Raw genomic sequence first — 21,055 nt, forward strand, 5'->3', positions numbered from 1 at the left:
TTTTTCGATCACCTACAGGTGGCTGTGTTACTGCTAACCCTTGGAAGTACATGTGCTACCTAACCAGGTTAGGGCGTTTGTTCTCGATACCCGTGCAAAGGATCGGGATACCCTAGTGGGTCGAATTGAAACCCTTGGATTTGATTGGTTGGGAAATCACCTCGGTCATGCTCTGGGGGCCATAAAGCTCATTCTAATGCTGTGTAACGCAGAAAGTTCTGTATAATTTCCTCATCTTCTAAAGAAGGTAGGACGCGGAGAAGATCCTAGTGCTGCTTACCCGTGGGTCCCCGGGAACTCATCCCGCCTTCTTATTCTTCTTCTTATACCTAATTCGTAGTTCGGTATTGGGGGTGCGTCACTCCACGGTCAGGTGTCTCACCGTCTAAGCGATCCTAAGCCTTAACCACATTGGCATTTTTATGTATTAACCATGCTTGCCATCTCGGCCATCCCAGTATCGTATTCGACAAGTTTACGACCGCCACCTGGGCAATCGACTAAGCTAACTTTGGAACAAGTTTCCTTTCTAATAAATTATGAGGCTGAATATCTTCGCTTTCAATGGCCCACCAGGGTCCGGGGCGGTGCTGATACGATGGGTCTCCCCCCTTCAGCTGATTCTCCCAAACTCTTGTCGATGCTTTTGCGAGATCGTCACCCGCGTGTAATCTTACCAACTCGCCAGCCCTACTTACACGTTGAAACAACGGGGCGTTCGAGGCATTTGATTGTTGCCTTTTCCGTCTGCTCGAAGCTCTACTTTCATGCTTACGTACATACGCACATACCTACCTACATAGATACTTACAGACAACACATACAGATCAAAGCTGCTTAAAATCCATTCACTGATCGATATGAAACAACTTTTCTTCATATTCTCTCCGCGGAAAATGCACACCTAATGATACACATATCAGCCCCCCTCGTTGTTCATCTCTCCTAGGTCATGCCAGCTCTTACTCCGGCCTTGCTACTAAGTACTCTTGCTGAACGAAACTTGTCAATCGACTCTACTGTAACATCTAATGGTACGGGCGTCGAGAATGCCATTCAAGTCGTGTGTGCCTGGCCTGTGTCAGGCCAGTACGGCCCTGGCTCGAGGTATCTGTAAGCTATCCCACTCATGCACGTAACGATCATCATCTAGTGGATCTTTCGAAAGAGACAAGGCTAAACTGCAATCTTGAACCATGGAACTAATTGCCATTTCTATACAGATACTATTGTCTTGTAGCGGCCTGTGTCTTTGCTCGAAAGGCAGAATGGCTCAGGAATGCTTGTTTAGCAGCTGCATGTAAGCATTTTTTACAGCTACTTGCATTCACAAGCCCCCTTTCTAGTCCTGGTTTTGGGGTATAGGCTCCGCCTATTTACATATCAAGCGTCATTTCGACTCAGATTATCTAGATGAATTGACGATAGCGACTAATTTGAGACACCGCAGTGGTATTCCCAGCCGTTGCTGCTCTTCACGGCATCGTTCTCACCGCTGTACATGTCGACAGTAAGTGTCCCGTACGCCAAAGTCTAGAGCCTTGGAACTGATTTCTGCATGTTTCAGACGCTATCGATATGGACGTGTACGGTGCTTTTCAGTTTTGTTCGATAGGAATCTTAGCAGCTCCATTGACAGTCAGAATATCTCGAACATATTTCTATGATCCTGGCCGAAATATAATATTCGTATGGACCGGGCTTGTTCTTGCTGGTAAGTCTCCTGTTTTCAAGTACTTGAATGCTCTACTTATAGGAAAGCAGGCCTGGTGAGCTTAACGGTTGAATTCTTCCGAGTCGCGCCGTCGGCTTGTCCAAACGGCAATAATGGAAATTCCGTCAATCCTAACGACATCAATACGTATGGAAATTTCAACTGTTCTATTACCTGCGATGTCGACCAGGGTCCTTACTCTCCTCTGCGACAGGACTCGACGAATGAAATATTCATCATACCAGCCCCTAGTGCCCTTGCCTTCAACGCAGCTACTCTTCTTGCAGCTGCCTGCTGCATCCCTGCCGTCCTCTCGCTTGCGTCAACGTGGAATAAAATCCTCGAGATTAACTGGAAGACGAGATTTGGTTTAGGAGACGAAAATCAGCCAATCGAAGGGTAAGTCTATTCTACTTCCCCATCATTCATCCTAACTCCCATTTCGAAGTCAACACCGTTCATTCCACTCGTGATATTCTGAAACCATCAAAAACTGATCCTACTTGTTATAGAACAAACGGCGCGACTGCGGCAGGGATGAGTAAGGTCAACACTAGTAAGTAATTTCTAAAAGCCACTACCCATTTTGACTTGTTTCGAGCGAAAATTTGCCTATTCTCGCCCGATAAGTTAATTTTTGCTTCCGAGTCACTTCTTCAAGGGCTGAGAGCTATTCAAATGAATAATAATTACTGACGTTCAATGTTATAGTGGTCAGGCTGTTCTTAAGTACCGTGGAAGTCCCACTTTTCAGCGCCGCAGTACTCACTATCATCGTTATTGGCGAGAAAAATTTCTGGAGCAGCCAAGTTAGATATCAAACGGAGCCGATGACTAGCATAGGTAAGTGTCGCTATCTGTGCATAGTGGGTTCTAAAATGCTAACGTGATGCTCTCTAGGACAGGTTAGTATTCCATCTTTACTAGTAACTATCCCAGGCGTGCCCCTTTTCCCGAGAAGCTTCCCATATATCTCAAAATTGCTAGGAGGATTGCTAAATATGATTGTCTGTGATAGTGGGCACCAGTTGTTGGTACTGGACTGGCTGCATTAGGATCTCTCTACGTGCTTTTGGCGGTCGATTTGAAGGCTGCAGAGGAAGAAGCGAGCGAAAAGGCCTCCATCCATCATTGCACCTGCGCGCATCATCATCACTTTGAAAGCGCTCGGCATTCTCCCCGGGGCAGCACCGATACCGAAAGCGCGCACGAAGGTGATTACGAACATGTGGAACGAGTCACAAGCAATTTTCCGGTTATACACGGAGTCGACGACGGCTTTTTTGCGGGGTCGTCTCACTCTATCGCGGCACCCGACGCTGCACATGTACGACCGGGCTCTCTCAGTAGCGGGAGAGGATCCCCACCCGAAGTAGTACCTACGACGGGTCGGACACCGGACTCTGACATAGGTGGCAGACGCAAAGTAGCTAAAGCGCTGATGGTAGTGAGTGATTACCTCGGTACTGCATCGCGAGATCGATTCGACGACTCCGACTTCAAACATGGAAAAGCGCTCGATTTTCCCGAAGTTCCTGCGGAAGAAATGCGTAATCCCGACTTACCTCGAGTCCGGGAAGCATACAATAACCATCATAGTGATGATGAAAATCATTTCGGAACAAGCACACGCCCGTCAAGAGCAGGTAGCTATGCGGGGAGTGTGGCGAGCATGGAGGGTAGTCCGATGATATCGAGAGCATTTTCAGTTCCACATCCACCGTCGCGATCACCTTCACCCTCATCTTCGATTTTTGGGGTGCGACACGCTAGTACCTTGCCGGTCGAGCAAAAGCCGTCTAACGTACAAGACCCATCTACTGAATCGAATAGAGGAAGACCGCCGCGAAGACGAGATACGCTCGAGGTACCCGGATCGGGTCATCACAATTCTCCACGACATACACCCTCTACCTCCACAGCCATGCCAGTTACCACCACGATAACCAATGATCAGGGTTCCCCTGCCATTGTAATATCCCCCGATCCCGATATAAGTCCTCCCGCGGAAGAGGTTACTCCTCTCGGTCCCTCAGTCACACATTCCTCGTCCGAGCCGGCCCCCTCGTCACAAACGAAACTTCCACCTCCTTCGGCTTGAAGCAAACACTCGCTATACACGGCAATAAAATAAAAAAAAGACATTGCGAAAGAGCACGAATGTGTAATATTCTGACCTTGCGTCATGCCATTCTTTAAGAGGCGGATTACAATACCCGAGTTCGACAACCTTGTCGAAGGGGTATATGCGGGATTTACGATAACGAATTGTTACGATATATGATGTGGATATATAGTGTTGGGATGGGGTGTATATGACAATATTATTTGATGTACATATTTATACAGGAGTACACAGACAGGGAATTGGCGTATACATAAGGATAGGTAGAGGAAGTCAATTATCATCTTAGGAGTTGGGAGATGGATGGCGCGTTTTTAGATACCTAGTACTCAGAGTGGTTTTATAAGTGCGTTAAGATATTCAATGTTTTGACATCAAATGAAAACCGTTGCCTTCTTTGTCGAGAATAATGTAGTGGAGCTGACTATCCCAGTATGACCAAGTCTGGAAGCCTTCTGGGACATCATCCGTCTATCCCATCGGTTTTAACAGGATGAGTTTCCTCTTATCACGTTGAACTTGCTATAAAAGTACTTGCCTCCTTAAGTTAGGCTGGGCTCAGAGTAGTTCTTCATAGGTATCTCATTTTCCGAGTCATCCATCCGTCCTGGGCCTTAATCCCTAGATGGCCTAGACTATTTCTATTTTACGTTAACGTCTCATATCATAAGTTGGTTATTTTTCATCAACTAAGACCATCCCCGTTTACCGTATCGGTAGTGTACTCGTCTGCGCCTGCAACAACTTCTTAACCTCAGCGACCAAATCCTCCCTCTTAATTAACTGTCCTTGGTCCTTCTCCTTATCCTTATCGTCCTCCTCACCCGGTCTCCCTGTTCCCAACACCTTAACCCTAACCTTACCCTCTGCCAACTCATCTTGGCCCAATATCACACCCAGTGGTACGCCCTCGGCGGCCTTGAACTGTTGTTGAGGCCTCGGCTTTACCTTTTGCGAGAACTCGGCGCGGATACCAGCTTCCCATAGCTGGCGCGCGACGGACATGCGTTGGGGTAGTAAACCATCGAACTCCTTGCCACCGAAGGCCATGACGTAGACATCGATTTGACGCTCACGTTCTTGCTCGTCACCGCGTCTCGCTTTTAGGATTGTGAAGATACGGTCGACGCCGAAGGAAATACCCACGCATGGAATCTGTTTCTTGCCGTACATGCCGACGAGATTATCGTACCGACCACCAGCCGCAATACTACCGACTGCGGACGCATCTTGGTTTTTGGACGACTTCTCCGGGTACCTTGTGCCGTCGGCGTCTTTCGCGTCTTGCGGCTTTTGAATGACTTCGAAGATTAGGCCAGTGTAGTAGTCGAGACCACGGGCGAGGGAAAGGTCGAAGGAGACTTGGTTGTAGGTATTTAATTCTTTAGAGTAGGTCGATAGGAGCTCCATATCGCTGATTCCAGCTTTAATCTCCTCGTTGGCGGATAGAGCCTCGTCGGCCTTGATGAATTGTATCATCTCGTCGATTGTGCCACGGTGTAATACGTATGTACCAATCTTGTCGGCGACTTCCTCGGGAAGACCCTTTTGCTCGACCATCTCTTTCTTGACTACGTCCCATGGCTCTTTATCTAACTTGTCTACCGCTGAGCTGATCGGTCTTATTTTCTCGGCGGGAACACCTGCGACGGCGAAGAAACCATCGAGGATACGGCGGTGGTTGATCTTAATGGTAATTGGTTGTTCGAGGGCTTCGAAGACTTCGCAGATAACTCGTAGGATCTCGGCATCGGGGATCATGGGGTCGTAGACGCCGGCGATGTCGAGATCGCACTGGTAGAACTCGCGCATGCGGCCACGGGCAATGGCAGGTTGGTCGCGACGGTAGACTTTAGCGATTTGGTAGCGCTTGATCTGTTGGATGTTCTTCATGGCTAGCCAACGGGCGAAGGGGACTGTTAAATCGTATCGTAGGGCGCAGAGTTCGCCGCCTTGGTCTTCGAGGTTGTATATTAGGCGCGCGTCTTCGCCATATTTACCCGCTAGGATGTCTTTTAATTCGAACACAGGGGTGTCAAGAGGTGTACCGCCGTGGAGTTTGAAGATATTGCTAATCTTGTCGCTTTATATAATTCTATATTAATAGGGGTCACCTAGGTATGGTACGAAACCAGACGAAACATACAAGACGTAATCTCGTAGAAGTATATCGGCACCAGCCCAGTCGCGTGTGCCTTTAGGGGCCTTCAAAGCCATCTTGGCTTCTTTAGAAGCCATATCTTCAATATCACCAAATTGGGAAGAGGATGGACGTCCAGAAAAGAAAGGAAAGGGATATCTTGGTAAAGGGGATTGTTTGAAATAGGAAGATAATATTAGCCTGTTGCTTCTGGTGAGAGCACGCAGCATTGCTTGGGTGCCCCGCGTTGGTACAAGTTTATAGCCCGAAAAGAAAAAAAAAAAGAGCGACTGAGGAGGGGTGACTCAATCGAAGCTACCTAGGTACAATGTACCTGTACCTTACGTGGGGTTATTACGCCAGTCATGTGACCCACTCTATATCCATAGCTTATCGATAAATGATAGCTATCTAATCTATCGATAAGAATTCATAAAATGAGCTCCGGAGTTACCTAGGTACTTCATAAAATCGGTGGCATGATCAACTATCGCGACAACTTCTATGACTTGCAATTGAACCCTCTTATTTCCGGGGATCATGTGGAAAATAGTCAGATTTAGTTTCATACCGACTAGGTGACATTTCAATTCTAGTAAGGGAAATCAATTCCTAAAAACAAGCTCGAAATAGTCGACCGGAGAACCTCATTGCTTAAGATGGCGGTCGAAGATCTCGTGCAATGGGTCGACAAGTTTAGTGATTTGGCGCGAGAGTTTCCGTATGTTTACACTCCTTAAGTAAAATGACTCTACTATGGCAGTACTCTTATATATGTACTCAAATGCAGAATCAAAGACTTCGCCTTCCTCGTATACCCTCTCGTCTGTACCGTCGTGGGTGGTATTATACTCTACTACACCCATACCGACTACTGGGACAAACCGAAGCGATACACGGTACCAGCTCCTCATTATCCCGAATATGTGAATATCCTCGATAAACCGAGCGTCAAAGCCGAGGGCTCTTCAGCCATACAATGTTATAACCCGGCTACTAGCCAGCTCCTCGGCTTCGTGAACCCTTCTACACCCGCCGGTATCGATCGCGCCATAGCTCAAGCGGCTACGGCGCAGGAGAAATGGGCCAAGACAAGTTTCAGTGAACGAAGAAAGGTTTTACGTACCATGTTACAATATGTCCTCGATAATCAAGAGCAAATCTGTCGAGTGAGCTCCATGGACTCGGGGAAAACAATGATAGACGCTCAGCTAGGAGAAATTCTAGTTACGGCTGAGAAGCTTGAATGGACTATTAAGCATGGCGAGAAGGCATTGCGTCCGAGTAGACGCCCGACGAATCTACTCATGTCGTATAAGAAGAATACGGTATATTATGAACCTTTGGGTGTCGTGGCGGCGTTGGTTAGTTGGAATTACCCCTTTCATAATCTGATAGGTCCTATTATCAGTGCTATTTTCGCGGGCAATGGTATCGTGGTCAAAGTGAGCGAACAAACGTGTTGGAGTGCCGCCTACTACACAAGTATTGCAAGGGGTGCCCTCGTCGCACACGGCCAAGACCCTCAACTAGTACAATCCCTCGTTTGTTGGCCTCAGACCGCAGGATACCTAACAAGCCATCCCGGTATCAGCCATCTCACATTCATTGGTAGCCGACCCGTATGCCACAAAGTCGCTGAAAGCGCATCCAAGACTCTTATTCCCGTGGTCGCCGAACTCGGCGGTAAAGACGCTGCCGTCATCCTCGACTCAGCGGCATCCGACCTCAAGCGCATTGTGGAGATCCTAATGCGCGGTACTTTCCAAGCCTCAGGACAGAATTGCATCGGCATCGAGCGTATTATCGCCGCGCCCGGTGTCTACGACAAGCTCGTCACCATGCTCGAGCCCCGCGTCAAGGATCTACGTCTCGGTCTCGACAAAGACGTCGGCGCCATGGTCTCCGACGCCTCTTTCGCGCGACTCGAGGGCCTAGTCGAAGACGCCGTCTCAAAGGGAGCCCGCCTCCTCGCGGGCGGCAAACGATACATCCACCCCTCGCACCCGAGCGGTTTCTACTTCAGCCCAACCCTACTCGTAGACGTAACCCCCAATATGGCCATAGCAAACGAAGAATGCTTCGGTCCCGTAATGACCCTCCTCCGCTCCCCCTCCTCCACAGCATCCTCCCTCCTAACCCTAGCCAACGCACCATCCTTCGGTCTCGGCGCCTCCGTCTACGGGCGCGACTCCGATCCCATCCTGCGCGAAGTAGTCCACGGCATACGCGCCGGCGGCGTAGCTATAAATGACTTCGCCGTATTCTACGCCGTTCAACTACCCTTCGGCGGCGTGGGCGGATCCGGATACGGCCGCTTCGCAGGTGAGGAAGGATTACGCGGGTTATGTAATCCGAAGAGTGTGTGTGAGGACCGGTTCGGATGGCTTGGTATTAGGACCGCGATTCCCCCGCCCGCTAGATACCCTGTCCCAAGCCAGGAGCGCGGGTGGAGGTTTACTAGGGGGGTGGTGAGGATTGGGTATGCGTTGAATCTTGCGGGGAAGGGGAGTGGGGTTGTGGATGTTGTTAAGAATGGGTAGGGGAGAATGGTAAATATTTGTTTATGAAGGGGTTATATCTATTCGCTCATTATATTGGTGTAGCAGAGCGATAGATCGACTATATATAATACTTCGATACCCAAGTGTATATTTAATATTAATGGCACATATTACTCACTGAATAGCACACATCAAGTTCAGAAAATTGTCGTGTTATAGTACTATAGCATGTATCGCCAGTTTTCCTACAAATAATTAAGAAGAATTCGTTCGTGGAACTCATTCGTACATAAAAGCAAGTCGCAATCCTGCTCTTCCTACGCCTAGTTGCCGTAATCCCTATATCCGTTCCATGACCTTTATTGCTCCTTTTCCTTTGGCCAGACTCCTTGAGCATATAGGCTATGCGTTCCCTATTACAATCCTCCGTAACTCTTAGAACGTCATTTGCGCCTCTATTCATACACATACACACTGATGGGCTACGGACCCGAAAGAAATCAGAAAAAGGCACAGAACCGAAAACAGCAGGTAGATGCGCCTCGTCATCTTAACCATTCTAGAGCTGAAACTTCAGCTCTCGCACTTATGCAGCCGAAGCTATAGCCAGGCTTCTCTGGATCTTAACAATATTTCCGAAATCTAGTCTTCTCGCATCTTCTGCAGGCGGCATATGCTCGCCGGACACAATACACAGAACACGCATGCGCTCGTCGTATCGTAGGCCCGTAAGCAACTTGGGTGTAATCAGGAAGTATTGACTCGTGTGCTCGCGACACGCGATCTCGACCATGCGTTCGTGCACCATGCGCTCGTTGCGCGGATCCATACCCTGATTAATCTCGTCGACAACGCGGAAGGGAGCTTGTGCCATCGATTGCAGGGCCATCAGGTAAAAGATAGTGGATACGGCGCGCTCACCACCGGATTGACGGTGTTGGTTGAGTTGTTGGAGGGTTTCGTTTTCGCTATTATGAAGTTAGTAGACGCCTAAGGTATTGGTATGAGATCAGACTAGAAAACGTACCGGAACTTGACTTTGATCTCGATAGCCCACTGTTCAAAGTCCTCGTCCTTATGAATACCAACCTCACCCGCACAATTGATCTGCTCGAAGTTGTATCCGAAGGCATCGTTGATCTTTCCGACAACTTCCTCGAGAGCAGGTTCCCATTGCTCTCGTATTTGTCCCATCTTCCGGGCATACGATTCGAGTTTAGCGTTCATCTCGTTCTTCTTCTGAGTCAGGGTTTGAATCTCCTGTGCACGCTTCTCGTATTGCCGCATAATCATGGGGTCAACTCCGTGAATAAGTTCAAGTTTGGTAGACTCGGCACTGATATCGTTATCGACATCCTCGGGAGATTTGTCCCCAATGAGCCCGTTCAAGTAGTGAAGTCGTTCACCACCGCCTGGGCCGACGGTTTCTTCTACTCTACGCTTAGTGGTGCTAGCAGTGCTCTTAAGCCGCTCTATTTCGGCTCTAACTGTCTGAATGTCTGCTTTTGCCTCGTCAAGCTGTTGTTTGATGTTGAAGTTGTGCTCTTCCAGTCCTTTCACATCCGAGTCTGCTTCGATGAAGCGAATTCGCCCCTCTAGCAAGGCTTGGTTGGCATCTCGGATCTGGGTTAGTGTTTCCTTGTACTGTAGAACGCATCTAGCCTTCTCGACGATAGCGCTATCTTCTTGAGCGCTATACTCAAATATCCTCTCCCTGCATTCAACAAGCGCGTTCTGCATTTCTTCTAGCATCCTCTTCTCGGTCGCTGTAACTTGTTAGACTGACTCCACTCGCCTAATCATGCTAACTTACCGATTTTGTCCCCGAGTGTTGCGTATTGGGTTGCAGCTCTTTGCAGCTCATTCTTATCTTTTCTCAATGCTTCCTTTAACCTCGTTAGAACTGTGGAATATTACAATGAGCGTTACGATTACTTACTATTTTATCGTAGATCGGGCGATAGGCGGCCTCGATCTCAGAGATACGAGTCTTGAGTTCCCGTCCCTGGCCCCCAATTTCCTGGATTTCATCTTCGATTTCATTGACCCGTCTCTGTAATCGAACCCTATCGGCGTTGTCAACGGGCTGATCGGTCCAGAAGCGACCTTGGTTGATCCTTCTTGTACTGGTGGAGACCGCGCCGCTGCCATATTCCCTGCGTCTTGTAACACGATATATTGATTTGCCTATGGCAAAGCTAGGGATCTTCTCGCTTCCTATTATGCGTTCGTATTGATCATTGCTGATTTCTCTAAGAGCGACCGCGGAAGCATGTAACCTCTTCTCCGAGCAGAGCATTGCAAGGACAGGCTCTGGACCTTCGATATACTCGATAGCATATCCATCAAGACCCATTTGGCGCAATTCTTCTTTGGGAACTGCTGGCCGGAACGAAGCGAAAGCATTCCCACACGTCCTGATACTCACAGATATTCCTAAATCCTTGAAAAATTTCGTGCTTAGCTTCTTGTGATCATTTGCAGTCTGGCAAGAAAAGCAGAGGAAATCGTCCACTGCCAAGAGTGATTGGATTTGGTCCGAGTACCGCTGATCCGTGATCGAACAGTTCAACATTGGTGGGCCAAATACCTCTTTTTCAAACTCATCTTGGTGTTCCTGAAGCCATTCCCAGCCCTTCGCAGCGTCCGGATTGGTCCTTTTCAGAAAAGCAAATTTTTGGCCTTCTTGGGAGTCGAGGGCCGTTAGATCACGCATGAACTGATTCTTCTCTTCGTTTTTCCTTCTGTTCAGTTCTTTCAATTCATCAAACTGGCCACGGAGCGTACGCTTTTCTGCCTCATTGTCGCGTAACATGTGCTCTTGTTCACGCTAGATTCACTTACGTCAGTGTCAGAGAGCTAGAGGGAGGGTTAAATAAAATTGTGTTACTTACAATCTTTTGGTTCCATTCAGCGCCAATGAACTCGTTAGGCTTATTCTGAAGCTTGGCTTCAAGCTCTGTAACTGTTCTGCGTATCCGCGCAATATCGGCCCGTTTGGAAGTATGAGAAGTCTCCTCCGCATTCCTCTTGTTTTGAAGATGCTTTATTCGCTCCTCTTGGGTCTCAACCGCCCTCAGTGATTGTTGGCATGCCGTCACGGCCTGGACCAACCTTTGCTTGCGCTCTGAAACGACTCTTTGGATTTCACTTCGGTATTCCTGCTTTCGATTGACCGCTTCCAAAGCAGGCCCACAGGCATGTTCCAGTTCCTGTAACTTCTTCGTAAAATCCGACCTCCTCTGCTTCGCTTCACCCATCTCGCGACGAAGCGTATTGTACTCAGCAATAGCGCGGGCGCATTGGAGGTCTTGGATCTTTTCCTGGATTGCCTCTCTCTCACGGAGCCTATCAACATCGGCTTGAGACCCCTGCTGACGTGATTCGTGTCCCTTAAGGGTCTCAGCACACGCGTCAAGTCTATCCTTCACCTCCTTTTGTTTTCTGTGGAGCTCTTTCAGCAGATTATGCCACTCGGTCATCTGTTCGGGGGCGGCCGCTCGAAGTGTTTCGTGAAGAAGTTGGACGGGGGTAAGACCAGCAAACTCGGCAACCCTATCTTGGGGTAGAAACTGGCAAAGATTATCGATTTGGATGTGCAGATCATTCGTGAGGCTCTTCACGGCTTGATGAGTGCTGTCCTTCCCGTTGACCCACCATTTCGTTTTGTTATCTTCTTTTCGAATCTGCATACGGATGACGTGGTTCACTCGGTGGTTCGGTGGGCTTTGTAATTCAATCTCGACTGTAGCGGTATCCTTTCCATGCTTCACGAATTCTCCAACGTTGCTAGCTCGACCGAGATGCCTCGGGTGGAACCCCAAGCCTAGACAAATGGCGCAGACTAGCGAACTCTTGCCAGTACCATTTGGGCCAATGACCATATTGAGATTGGGACCGGGATTGAATTCGGCATGTTCGTATGTAACAAAGTTTTCGACTAGAACTCGTACAATGGCACCCGTCTGAAATTCTTCGATATTCTGACCATGCAGCGTTCGTGAGGCGTTTCTTCGTGAAGTATTTTGGTGGTTTTGGTTTTCTTCATCGTTTTCATCCTCCTCTTTCAGTGTACCACTTCTGAATTGTCTTTGTCTTTTTGATGAATCTGTTTCTGAAGATGCTTCGCCATCTTCTTCTTCAAATCTAGCCCTCGACCGACGGCGGGGTTGTAAAGACGACATGATTCGGAAGTAAAGAGACGATCGGTGATAAGCTCGGATGAAGTTCCGGATGGATCAAGTATCAAGGTGAAGGTTTAAAGGGATAGAAAAGAATTCCTCTAATGTGCCACATTGATTTTAGTTTCAGTTAAGTTTGCCTAAGACAGAAAGTGGGCAAATATGTTAATCCATGTAAAAGCAGGAGCTCCCACGATGTAAAGACGCGGTACAGTGTTCCAATATGTGCCTGTCAAATGGGACGCGTTTAGAGGTGGGGTATTATTGCTATCTATTATTTCCTAATTAGGAGATACTTAAGTACACGGCAGTGTCTCGGAGCGCCGGGACTTAATTCCGGCCGCCGTCCCGAGGTTGCACAGCAACTTCCGACTTCATCTCCTTGATCACGGAACTTCAAGTCAACATTCAACAATCAACATTATACTCAGATGCAAACACAGATGCGTATCATAAACGAGGGATACACAATACTCCAAAATACTATATGAATTATATTGTATACGGAATATCCGACTCACTAATTAGTTATCCAACAATGTTACTCTGTCAATTGAAAAACAAGCCCATCGCTTATTCCATGCCTCCTTAACATCGTGAAGTTAAGAACACGATTCATCCCGACGAGACTTTCGGCCAATTGGACGTAGAACTCTGATTGCCCTAATAATGTACTAATTGAGCATCCAGGACCAGGTATTCTTATTTTGATTGTGGAGATCCAGTAATAACGAGGGTTCGTGTGTGGTGAATGCTCGCCGTCGACTAGGTACGGGACCGACGACAACCCTCACGAGAGAACACGCATAAGCATGCGTCTATCCCACGATACCTACTGCACACAATTCAAAAATTAAAAATCAAAAATCATTTATTCCAGTGCCCTTGTCTTGCAATCTTATTTTCCCTTACAAAAATCCAACCCCTTCCTCCAACACGTCTAAGGTAAAACATTGCATTCTTCCAAGACACCACTTGAACAACAATCTAGACTGGCAATCCTCAGTTTAATTCATTTCTCGATTAAACGCCCTTGATTTCTACCTTTCTTCACGTGTTACTTCCGTTTGTTTTTTTGTTTTGTAGCTACCAACTGTTTTTGAGAAGGTAGAACCAAAGCCCCCATCCCACTTCCACTTCACCTTGACAGGGCTATCACCCTCTACCCTCCTCACCTTCCTGACTGGTAGCATACTACAAGTTTGTTATTTTTCTTCAAGAGTCAATTTTCTACCCAAACAAGTGGGTAGGTAGGTATTCTATGTGGTCGTGATTATTGATCATCTTACCATAATACCCTACCTGCCTAGCTACCTACCCCAGGTGCTCTATCACTCCTACCTTTTGTTTACTCTCTACATCATCAAAACCTGTACTCTTAATTGGTTGGTCACTTTTTTTTCCTACGTCACACCCTTTTCCAATCGACTATCTAAGGATCCAATCGATTATGTTTTGAGCATAGCTACGTTAGAATTGGACATGGCCGACCGTCGCGGGAAAAAACCCCAAGCCTTGCGCGCTCCGCTTGGAGATGCGACAGCTAGGGTAAACAACACAGCTTCGAAAAGGCCCACCAAATCCAGTCGAGCTCAAGACACTCAACCTAATCCTCTACGATCCCATCCTACCAACACCACGCGCCGCAATGTTGATTCCGATGCGAGTACTACTGTCAAACCCAATGCTACTCATGCCCACACATCCCATGCCGCTCAGCAAGCTTTAGCAGTTCAAGATATCCTAGAACATGGCGAGCGAATCCCACTTCCAGGTGTCGTTCCCGATCCGAAAAGGCGCAAGACTCATGTTGGACCATGGGAGCTTGGGAAGACCTTAGGCGCCGGTTCGGCCGCCCGCGTGCGTTTGGTGCGACACAATATCACCGGCCAGCTCGCTGCTGTGAAGATCCTCTCTAGACACACCGAGAACATGACCCAGCCCGGAAGCATAGCGGAACTCGACAAATGGGACCGTACCCGAGCCGAGTACCACTCGGAGAACCGCATACCGTTCACCATCGAGAGGGAGGTTGCCATCATGAAGCTCATCGATCATCCACACATTGTGAAGCTATACGACATATGGGAGAATCGCTCGGAAATGTAAGTTACGCAGTCACTTTCACAAAACACCGTTGCTAACCCCGAAGCAGTTATCTTGTTCTCGAATATGTAGAGCGTGGCGATTTCCATAGTTATCTTGGACAATGCGGCCCCCTATCCGAGGTGGAAGCAATGTATTTCTTCCGACAATTGCTTGGTGCCTTGGACTACGTCCATTCATTCAACATATGTCATCGTGACCTCAAGCCGGAGAACATACTTGTCACTGAAGATTGCCAACTCAAGATCAGCGATTTCGGTATGTCAGCCATGCACCAAGGCCCGAACCATCTGTTGAGAACATCTTGCGGAAGTCCACACTATGCCGCCCCTGAACTCCTAAGTCCGGGTGCATATAAAGGTGATAAGTCGGACATCTGGAGCCTTGGAATCATCCTTTACGGCTGCCTCTGCAATGCATTGCCCTTTAACCATGAGAATGTGCCTACACTTCTTGGTATGGTCAAGGCAGGGAAGTATCATATGCCCGCATTTTTCAGCCCCGAAGCGAAGGACTTGATCCGAAGAATGTTGACTATGGATCCGGCCAAGCGCATACCTTCTAAAGAGATATGGAAGCATCCTCTTCTTCGCAAGTACGATCACCTGGATAACTTCAACGACGGGGAGAAGCGCCACGATTACAGGCAAAATGCCCGGTACGACCCGGTGCCGGCCGATGAACTCGATGCACAGGCTCTGAGACAATTGAAATCCGTGTGGCATACATATACCGAGAAACAAATAGCGGCGAAGTTGACATCCACTGAGTAAGTCTAAATTTATACAACGTTGAGTCAAACCTTTTTGCTAACATGAACGAACAGGCGCAACGATTTCAAGCTCTTCTATTGGCTTCTTTGTGGTTACAGAGAAAAGAGACTGGAGAACTATGGCACCGACCTATCCTACTCTCCTAGTGATTACCACCATCTGCAGCCCGCGAACTGGAAAAAGAAGTATACAACACTCGAGTTTCCTGCGCAACATGGACGAACTATGTCCCGATTTACCGTCATCTCGAATGTTGCAATCGATGAGGATGGCAAGGCCCTCGAGGTAACTTCTGCCGACCGTGTCCCGGACCGTGCCGATACAATCAAGAGCTACGACCCTTATAAGTCCTCCCACGTCATGGAGGATGTCTTTGCAAGTCGGGCGAAGATTGTCGTTCACCGTAATGGAACTACGTCTACCCGAGCCTCAAAAGCCCCCAGCATACAGAGTGGATCAACGAGAACCAATTCGACCCACACACGACGTACCAGGAGCGGAAAGCGCGGAAAACCCCCAGTTGTGACACGCGGCTCGCGACGTTCTTTGAACTCGATCAAAAGCGGCGAAGAAATCTCGTATAAACGACCGACTTCGCGACACAAGCGAGGAGTTAACTTTTCGTATGCTCACAAGCGATCGGTTGGCCAGGCCGAGGGCGGAAGTCGCCCCGCTAGCGTTGCTGGAGATGGTACGGTCTATGATCGCAACTTCTCGTATCCTACAAGTCCTGGTAGAAGAATGAGACTATCTAGGAACTCTGCGAGGACTCGTTCTGGTACTCAGTCTGTAGTAGAGGTGCCCGAAAGCCAAGGTGACCATTTGTACTGGAACGAAGAGTTACACCATTTTAGCCGTAGCATCGCAAAGGACTGTGATGATGCATTCAATAGCATACTTCTAAGCTCAGCGCACTCTCTTCTCGACGAGGCTACATTTGAATCATCGGTGTTAGAGGACTCGGGGATGTTCTTACCTGGCATTAACGTGCCGTCTCGACAATCATCTACTCAGGAATTAGGCCAAGTAGATATCTACTCACCATCATCGGACGGGCAAAGCTTACCGCCTCCACCGCCTCCCAAAGATCCAGGTATCCGTGGATCTAAGGGGACAAGAAGGAGAGCCGGGCGAACCTATGGCGAAGAGGCGGTTTCGCCATCCACCCGACCCGCTAAACTTACCTGGTTGCCTCCAAAAGTAGAAGTAGAGCGTAGAGTCGTTTCCGCACCCATCTACTCCCAGTACAGTACGCAATGGGGCAAAGACAGAATCCCTCTACCATCCATTCACGAGACACCAAGAGAAGACAGCAAATACCGAGTCGTTTCGGCGCCCGCCGAGTCCTCAGCAACACAAACTTTCCAAGCACAAGAAGGCATGGATTTGGAGTACTTTGCTCAACAGGGTGATACAATACGCATTGTTAATTCTCCGACCAGTCGTCGTAACTGGGAACCGGTCCGATCTCCTAGTGTCAGCGAGGAACCTTCTCAGGGAGCCCAGCAGCGACCTCAGACTCGACGTGGATTTAATACCCACCAGCAGTATGAAACGGATGAAAAAGGAGCCACTACCACGGAGCCGTCTGCGCAAGTAGGCGAGCGCTCCTCTTCCTTCAACATCAGGAAGAAATCATCATGGTTCAGACGCAACTCGAAAGATAAAGAGGCTATGGTAGATGGCTCTAGCACCGGTGATTTGAACCGTATGAAGTCCAACTCATCTATTGGACAACCCGCTCCAGCAAAGAAGAAGAGAAGTTTCAACTTTAGTTTTTGGCGTAGCAATAAGGAGCCCGAAATGAAACTCTCCATCGCAGGCAAGTCTTTCTATATTGGTCAATATGTTATGAACTAATGCTAATAATGAATATAGATGAATCGGACTCTGACGACGAGCCTGATTTTGATGATCCTTCTCATCCATATTATAAGAAGTGGAACGACAAAGTTGCGACTCGCAACATTGAACCTCAGCAGAACTGGTTTGCTCGCCTATTCCGAGTCAAGCCCGCCACCCGATACATCTGCTTCTCTTTCCCCCGAAACCGTGTTCGTCGGGAAATCGCTATCTTGTTGAAGGAGTGGCGGCGACATGGTATGAAAGACGTTGTTGTGGACAAGGAGCGTAACCTTGTCTTTGCCCGAGTTGGCAAGAAGAATTGTAAGTGACCATACTCAAATATTCTTAATGAATTCGATAGCTAACTAAGTGCTACAGCCCTCAATATGAAGGAAGCCGCTTTCGCCGCGGAGATTATGACGGTGATCGAGCATGGTAGACGTAGTCAGCTGTGCATTGTTCGATTTACGCAGGAGCGTGGTGCTGCTAGCACTTTCCACAAGGTTGTTGATACGATGGATGAGATCTTCAACTCTCGTGGCTTACTTGTTCTTGACAAGTACAAGATCAAGATGATGATCAAGACGCTCAACTCTTGAAATTGTTTACGGATGAACTAATACTTTTTCTCGAGAGTCCTCACTCTACACGACACGAGCACTTTAATAGTTCTGCGGAAGCTACTAGGCTAGACCGGAACGATAGACGACTGCTCTTCATGATACCCACTACCTCACCTCTATTAAAAGATGGTTTGCACGTTGGTGGTCGACACTCTGGAATAGGCGACCGAAAGGAGCCTGGATATGAAGTTGGTGTTGCCCAGCATATTGGTAGGCGTTTGAGATTGTCGGAAAAATCGGGATGTTGGTATGTTGTTTTTACTCCTCTTCGGAGGCCAAAAAAGGAAGAGCAGGTGCTGAGTGATGAGATGGGTGACTATACAGGATGACGATGAGCTTGACTGGTAATTTAGGGTGTTCCCTTTCTGACAGCTATGAAGGATACGAAGTCGTACTACCCGGTTGTCTTCGCAACTCTAGTCTGTCGGCAAGAGATGTGTTTGACGCTTTAATTTGTACGCTTGTTCGCATATGGTCCGCCAGTAGGCCGATGCGATTAATGTTCTTTAGCTTTGCTGAAACTTGCCCTAATTTCCCTAGATAGTTTGTTGGTATGCCTTAATAATCGTTCACCCGTTAATAGTCTCTTTTGAATATCTCCTGATTGTGATATTGAACGTTGAGTTATACAATTTATGAATGCCTTCATTTATGTACATAGGTACGTACTATCCTGTTGTCCGGATCGGGTATTCCCGGCCCGAACTTCCACTCTATAGACGGCAGGGATGAAGGGTCGAATGAAACTGCCTGCTGGCTTACTGTTTCACAAACCAAACGCTCCGGCAAATAGTAAAAAAGCTAGGGCATTTTTGACTCCATTTAGCAAATACTAAAGGTACATTGTACCTGCTAGCAATCTATTTTCTAGAGCAGCATCAAAAAAAGAATTGAGCGTTTTTTTATTTTAATACCCATCTTTTTTTCCTTCTCGACTATTTTCACCAACTTCCTAAGTTAGAACGTTCGACCACACTAGAAACACTAGAAACACTATAAAACCTAAAGTTTAGCCGGATCTGTCAGTCTGTACAGAAAGATCTGCCATCCCTTCCCAACTTCTTGTCAGCTGATAGAAATACAGCCAATTGGCAGCTCCTAGCTTACAATTGATCCTCGGCGGAAGCTACTGCGTTGCGCGCGCGACACACAATTGACACAATTGATCATGCTGCGATCGGTAGGACCTGCGGCCGCTGGCCAAGCTAGAAACTTGCTTGGGCCGAGGACTGCTCCACGACTTCTTTGCACATGCAACACCTCCTCATCTTCTTTATCCTCCACTTCGTCATATGCCACCTCGAGATCTCTTAGTAGTTTTTACAATAACATCTCTACCAAACCAACCTATTCCCTACGATTCCAAAGAAACCTACATGCGACATCCATAAGAATGGCCGACACGAGAACCGAGAGTGACGCCTTTGGCGAAATCCAGGTCCCTGCCGACAAGTATTGGGGAGCTCAAACCGAACGATCTCTCTCCAATTTCCGTATCAACCAGCCCCAAGATCGAATGCCTCCTCCAATTGTTAGGGCATTTGGTATTTTGAAGGGCGCTGCCGCCACTGTTAACATGCGATTCGGACTTGGTATGCTACACTCCTCTACGGAGCGCATTATGCCCTAAATTACCTTATTACGGTGGAATACTAGCTTACATGCTCCGACTATGTAACTATAGATGAGAAGATTGGCAAGGCCATACAACAAGCTGCTGCTGAGGTGGCCGACCTCAAGCTCATCGACCACTTCCCCCTCGTTGTTTGGCAAACCGGTTCCGGTACCCAGTCCAACATGAACGCCAACGAAGTTATTTCCAACCGAGCTATCGAGATTCTTGGAGGCACAAAAGGCACCAAGAAGCCTGTTCACCCTAACGACCACGTCAACCGATCCGCCTCTTCGAACGATACTTTCCCCACCGTAATGCACATCGCCGCCGTTCTCGAGATCGAAGGAGAGTTATTGCCCTCTCTAAAGAGCCTTCGAGACGCCCTACAAAAGAAGGTCGACGATTTCGAAGCCAAGAACATCATCAAGATTGGACGAACTCATCTCCAGGACGCTACCCCTCTAACATTAGCGCAGGAATTCTCGGGATACGTTGCTCAATTAGATTTCGGTATCAAGCGAGTAGAGAGCTCTCTACCAGATCTCAGATTACTTGCACAAGGTGGTACTGCTGTTGGTACTGGAATCAACACATTTGAAGGTTTCGCAGAGGCTATTGCTGAGGAAGTAAGCAAGATGACTGGAACTGAATTCAAGACTGCCCCCAATAAGTTCGAATCGCTTGCCGCGCATGATGCTATCGTCCAGGCTTCTGGTTCCCTTAACACTCTGGCTACGTCTCTTACCAAGATTGCTCAGGATATCCGATACCTTGGTAGCGGTCCTCGTTGCGGTCTTGGTGAATTGATCTTGCCAGAAAATGAGCCGGGTTCCAGTATTATGCCTGGTAAGGTTAACCCCACACAATGTGAGGCCTTGACAATGGTCTGTGCTCAAGTTATGGGTAACCACGTTGCTGCCACGATTGGTGGCATGAACGGTCAATTCGAACTCAATGTGTACAAGCCCCTCATCATTCGAAACTTGTTGCACAGCGTGAGACTCCTTTCGGATGGAATGCGCTCATTTGAGAAGAATCTCGTTGAGGGTCTTCAGGCCAACGAGGAAAAGATCTCCAGCATCATGAAGGAATCGTAAGTTTATATGATATATGTTGTATTCAGGGGCAAGCAAACTAATATGTGTAATATCTAGGCTTATGCTGGTAACCTGCCTTAACCCCAAGATCGGTTACGACATGGCTTCCAAGGTAGCCAAGAATGCTTACAAGAAAGGATTGAACTTGAAGGACAGTGCAATGGAACTCAATGCCTTAACATCGGATGAATTCGACACCCTCGTCAAGCCGGAGCTTATGATCGGGCCCAAGCCTTACAGGAGTTAGGTGCATCATGTCGTTGAGCCCGTCGTACAATTCGTACAAGCCGAGCTTGATGCGATCGAGAAGAAGGCGTCGGCATATCATAACA

The 21,055-nt window shown here is 48.0% G+C and overlaps 6 protein-coding genes across 6 annotated transcripts; 4 read left to right on the plus strand and 2 right to left on the minus strand.

Moving 5' to 3' along the window:
- Positions 1 to 253: 253 nt before the first annotated feature.
- On the plus strand, positions 254 to 4,340 carry F4822DRAFT_389540 (uncharacterized protein). The gene is made up of 8 exons (XM_051456971.1): positions 254 to 1,113; positions 1,224 to 1,300; positions 1,451 to 1,510; positions 1,568 to 1,714; positions 1,765 to 2,113; positions 2,227 to 2,270; positions 2,426 to 2,557; positions 2,743 to 4,340. The coding sequence occupies exons 1-8, from the start codon at positions 953 to 955 to the stop codon at positions 3,813 to 3,815; spliced, it is 2,043 nt and encodes a 680-aa protein (XP_051317839.1). The 5' UTR covers positions 254 to 952; the 3' UTR covers positions 3,816 to 4,340.
- On the minus strand, positions 4,341 to 6,236 carry F4822DRAFT_389543 (histidyl-tRNA synthetase). Its single transcript, XM_051456972.1, has 2 exons — positions 5,986 to 6,236; positions 4,341 to 5,922 (listed from the first exon to the last, which is right to left on the minus strand). Exons 1-2 carry the CDS (start codon positions 6,207 to 6,209, stop codon positions 4,545 to 4,547), a joined length of 1,602 nt encoding a protein of 533 aa, XP_051317840.1. The 5' UTR covers positions 6,210 to 6,236; the 3' UTR covers positions 4,341 to 4,544.
- Positions 6,237 to 6,638: 402 nt separating this feature from the next.
- Positions 6,639 to 8,522, plus strand: F4822DRAFT_436126 (ALDH-like protein; the record flags this gene model as incomplete). Its single annotated transcript, XM_051462275.1, has 2 exons — positions 6,639 to 6,700; positions 6,770 to 8,522. The coding sequence occupies 2 exons, from the start codon at positions 6,639 to 6,641 to the stop codon at positions 8,520 to 8,522; spliced, it is 1,815 nt and encodes a 604-aa protein (XP_051317841.1).
- A 163-nt stretch (positions 8,523 to 8,685) lies between these two features.
- F4822DRAFT_389545 (P-loop containing nucleoside triphosphate hydrolase protein) lies at positions 8,686 to 12,907 on the minus strand. Its single transcript, XM_051456973.1, has 5 exons — positions 11,378 to 12,907; positions 10,423 to 11,313; positions 10,297 to 10,369; positions 9,511 to 10,249; positions 8,686 to 9,451 (listed from the first exon to the last, which is right to left on the minus strand). Exons 1-5 carry the CDS (start codon positions 12,665 to 12,667, stop codon positions 9,070 to 9,072), a joined length of 3,375 nt encoding a protein of 1,124 aa, XP_051317842.1. The 5' UTR covers positions 12,668 to 12,907; the 3' UTR covers positions 8,686 to 9,069.
- Positions 12,908 to 13,701: 794 nt separating this feature from the next.
- F4822DRAFT_114854 (Pkinase-domain-containing protein) lies at positions 13,702 to 18,162 on the plus strand. The gene is made up of 5 exons (XM_051452519.1): positions 13,702 to 14,769; positions 14,820 to 15,539; positions 15,597 to 17,365; positions 17,422 to 17,709; positions 17,767 to 18,162. Exons 1-5 carry the CDS (start codon positions 14,147 to 14,149, stop codon positions 17,985 to 17,987), a joined length of 3,621 nt encoding a protein of 1,206 aa, XP_051317843.1. The 5' UTR covers positions 13,702 to 14,146; the 3' UTR covers positions 17,988 to 18,162.
- Positions 18,163 to 18,798: 636 nt separating this feature from the next.
- Positions 18,799 to 21,055, plus strand: F4822DRAFT_114874 (fumarate hydratase). The gene is made up of 4 exons (XM_051452520.1): positions 18,799 to 19,040; positions 19,096 to 19,605; positions 19,683 to 20,719; positions 20,781 to 21,055. The coding sequence occupies exons 2-4, from the start codon at positions 19,180 to 19,182 to the stop codon at positions 20,968 to 20,970; spliced, it is 1,653 nt and encodes a 550-aa protein (XP_051317844.1). The 5' UTR covers positions 18,799 to 19,040; positions 19,096 to 19,179; the 3' UTR covers positions 20,971 to 21,055.

Source organism: Hypoxylon trugodes, assembly GCF_022578975.1.
Source record: "Hypoxylon trugodes strain CBS 135444 unplaced genomic scaffold F4822scaffold_2, whole genome shotgun sequence".
Lineage (NCBI taxonomy): Eukaryota > Fungi > Ascomycota > Sordariomycetes > Xylariales > Hypoxylaceae > Hypoxylon > Hypoxylon trugodes.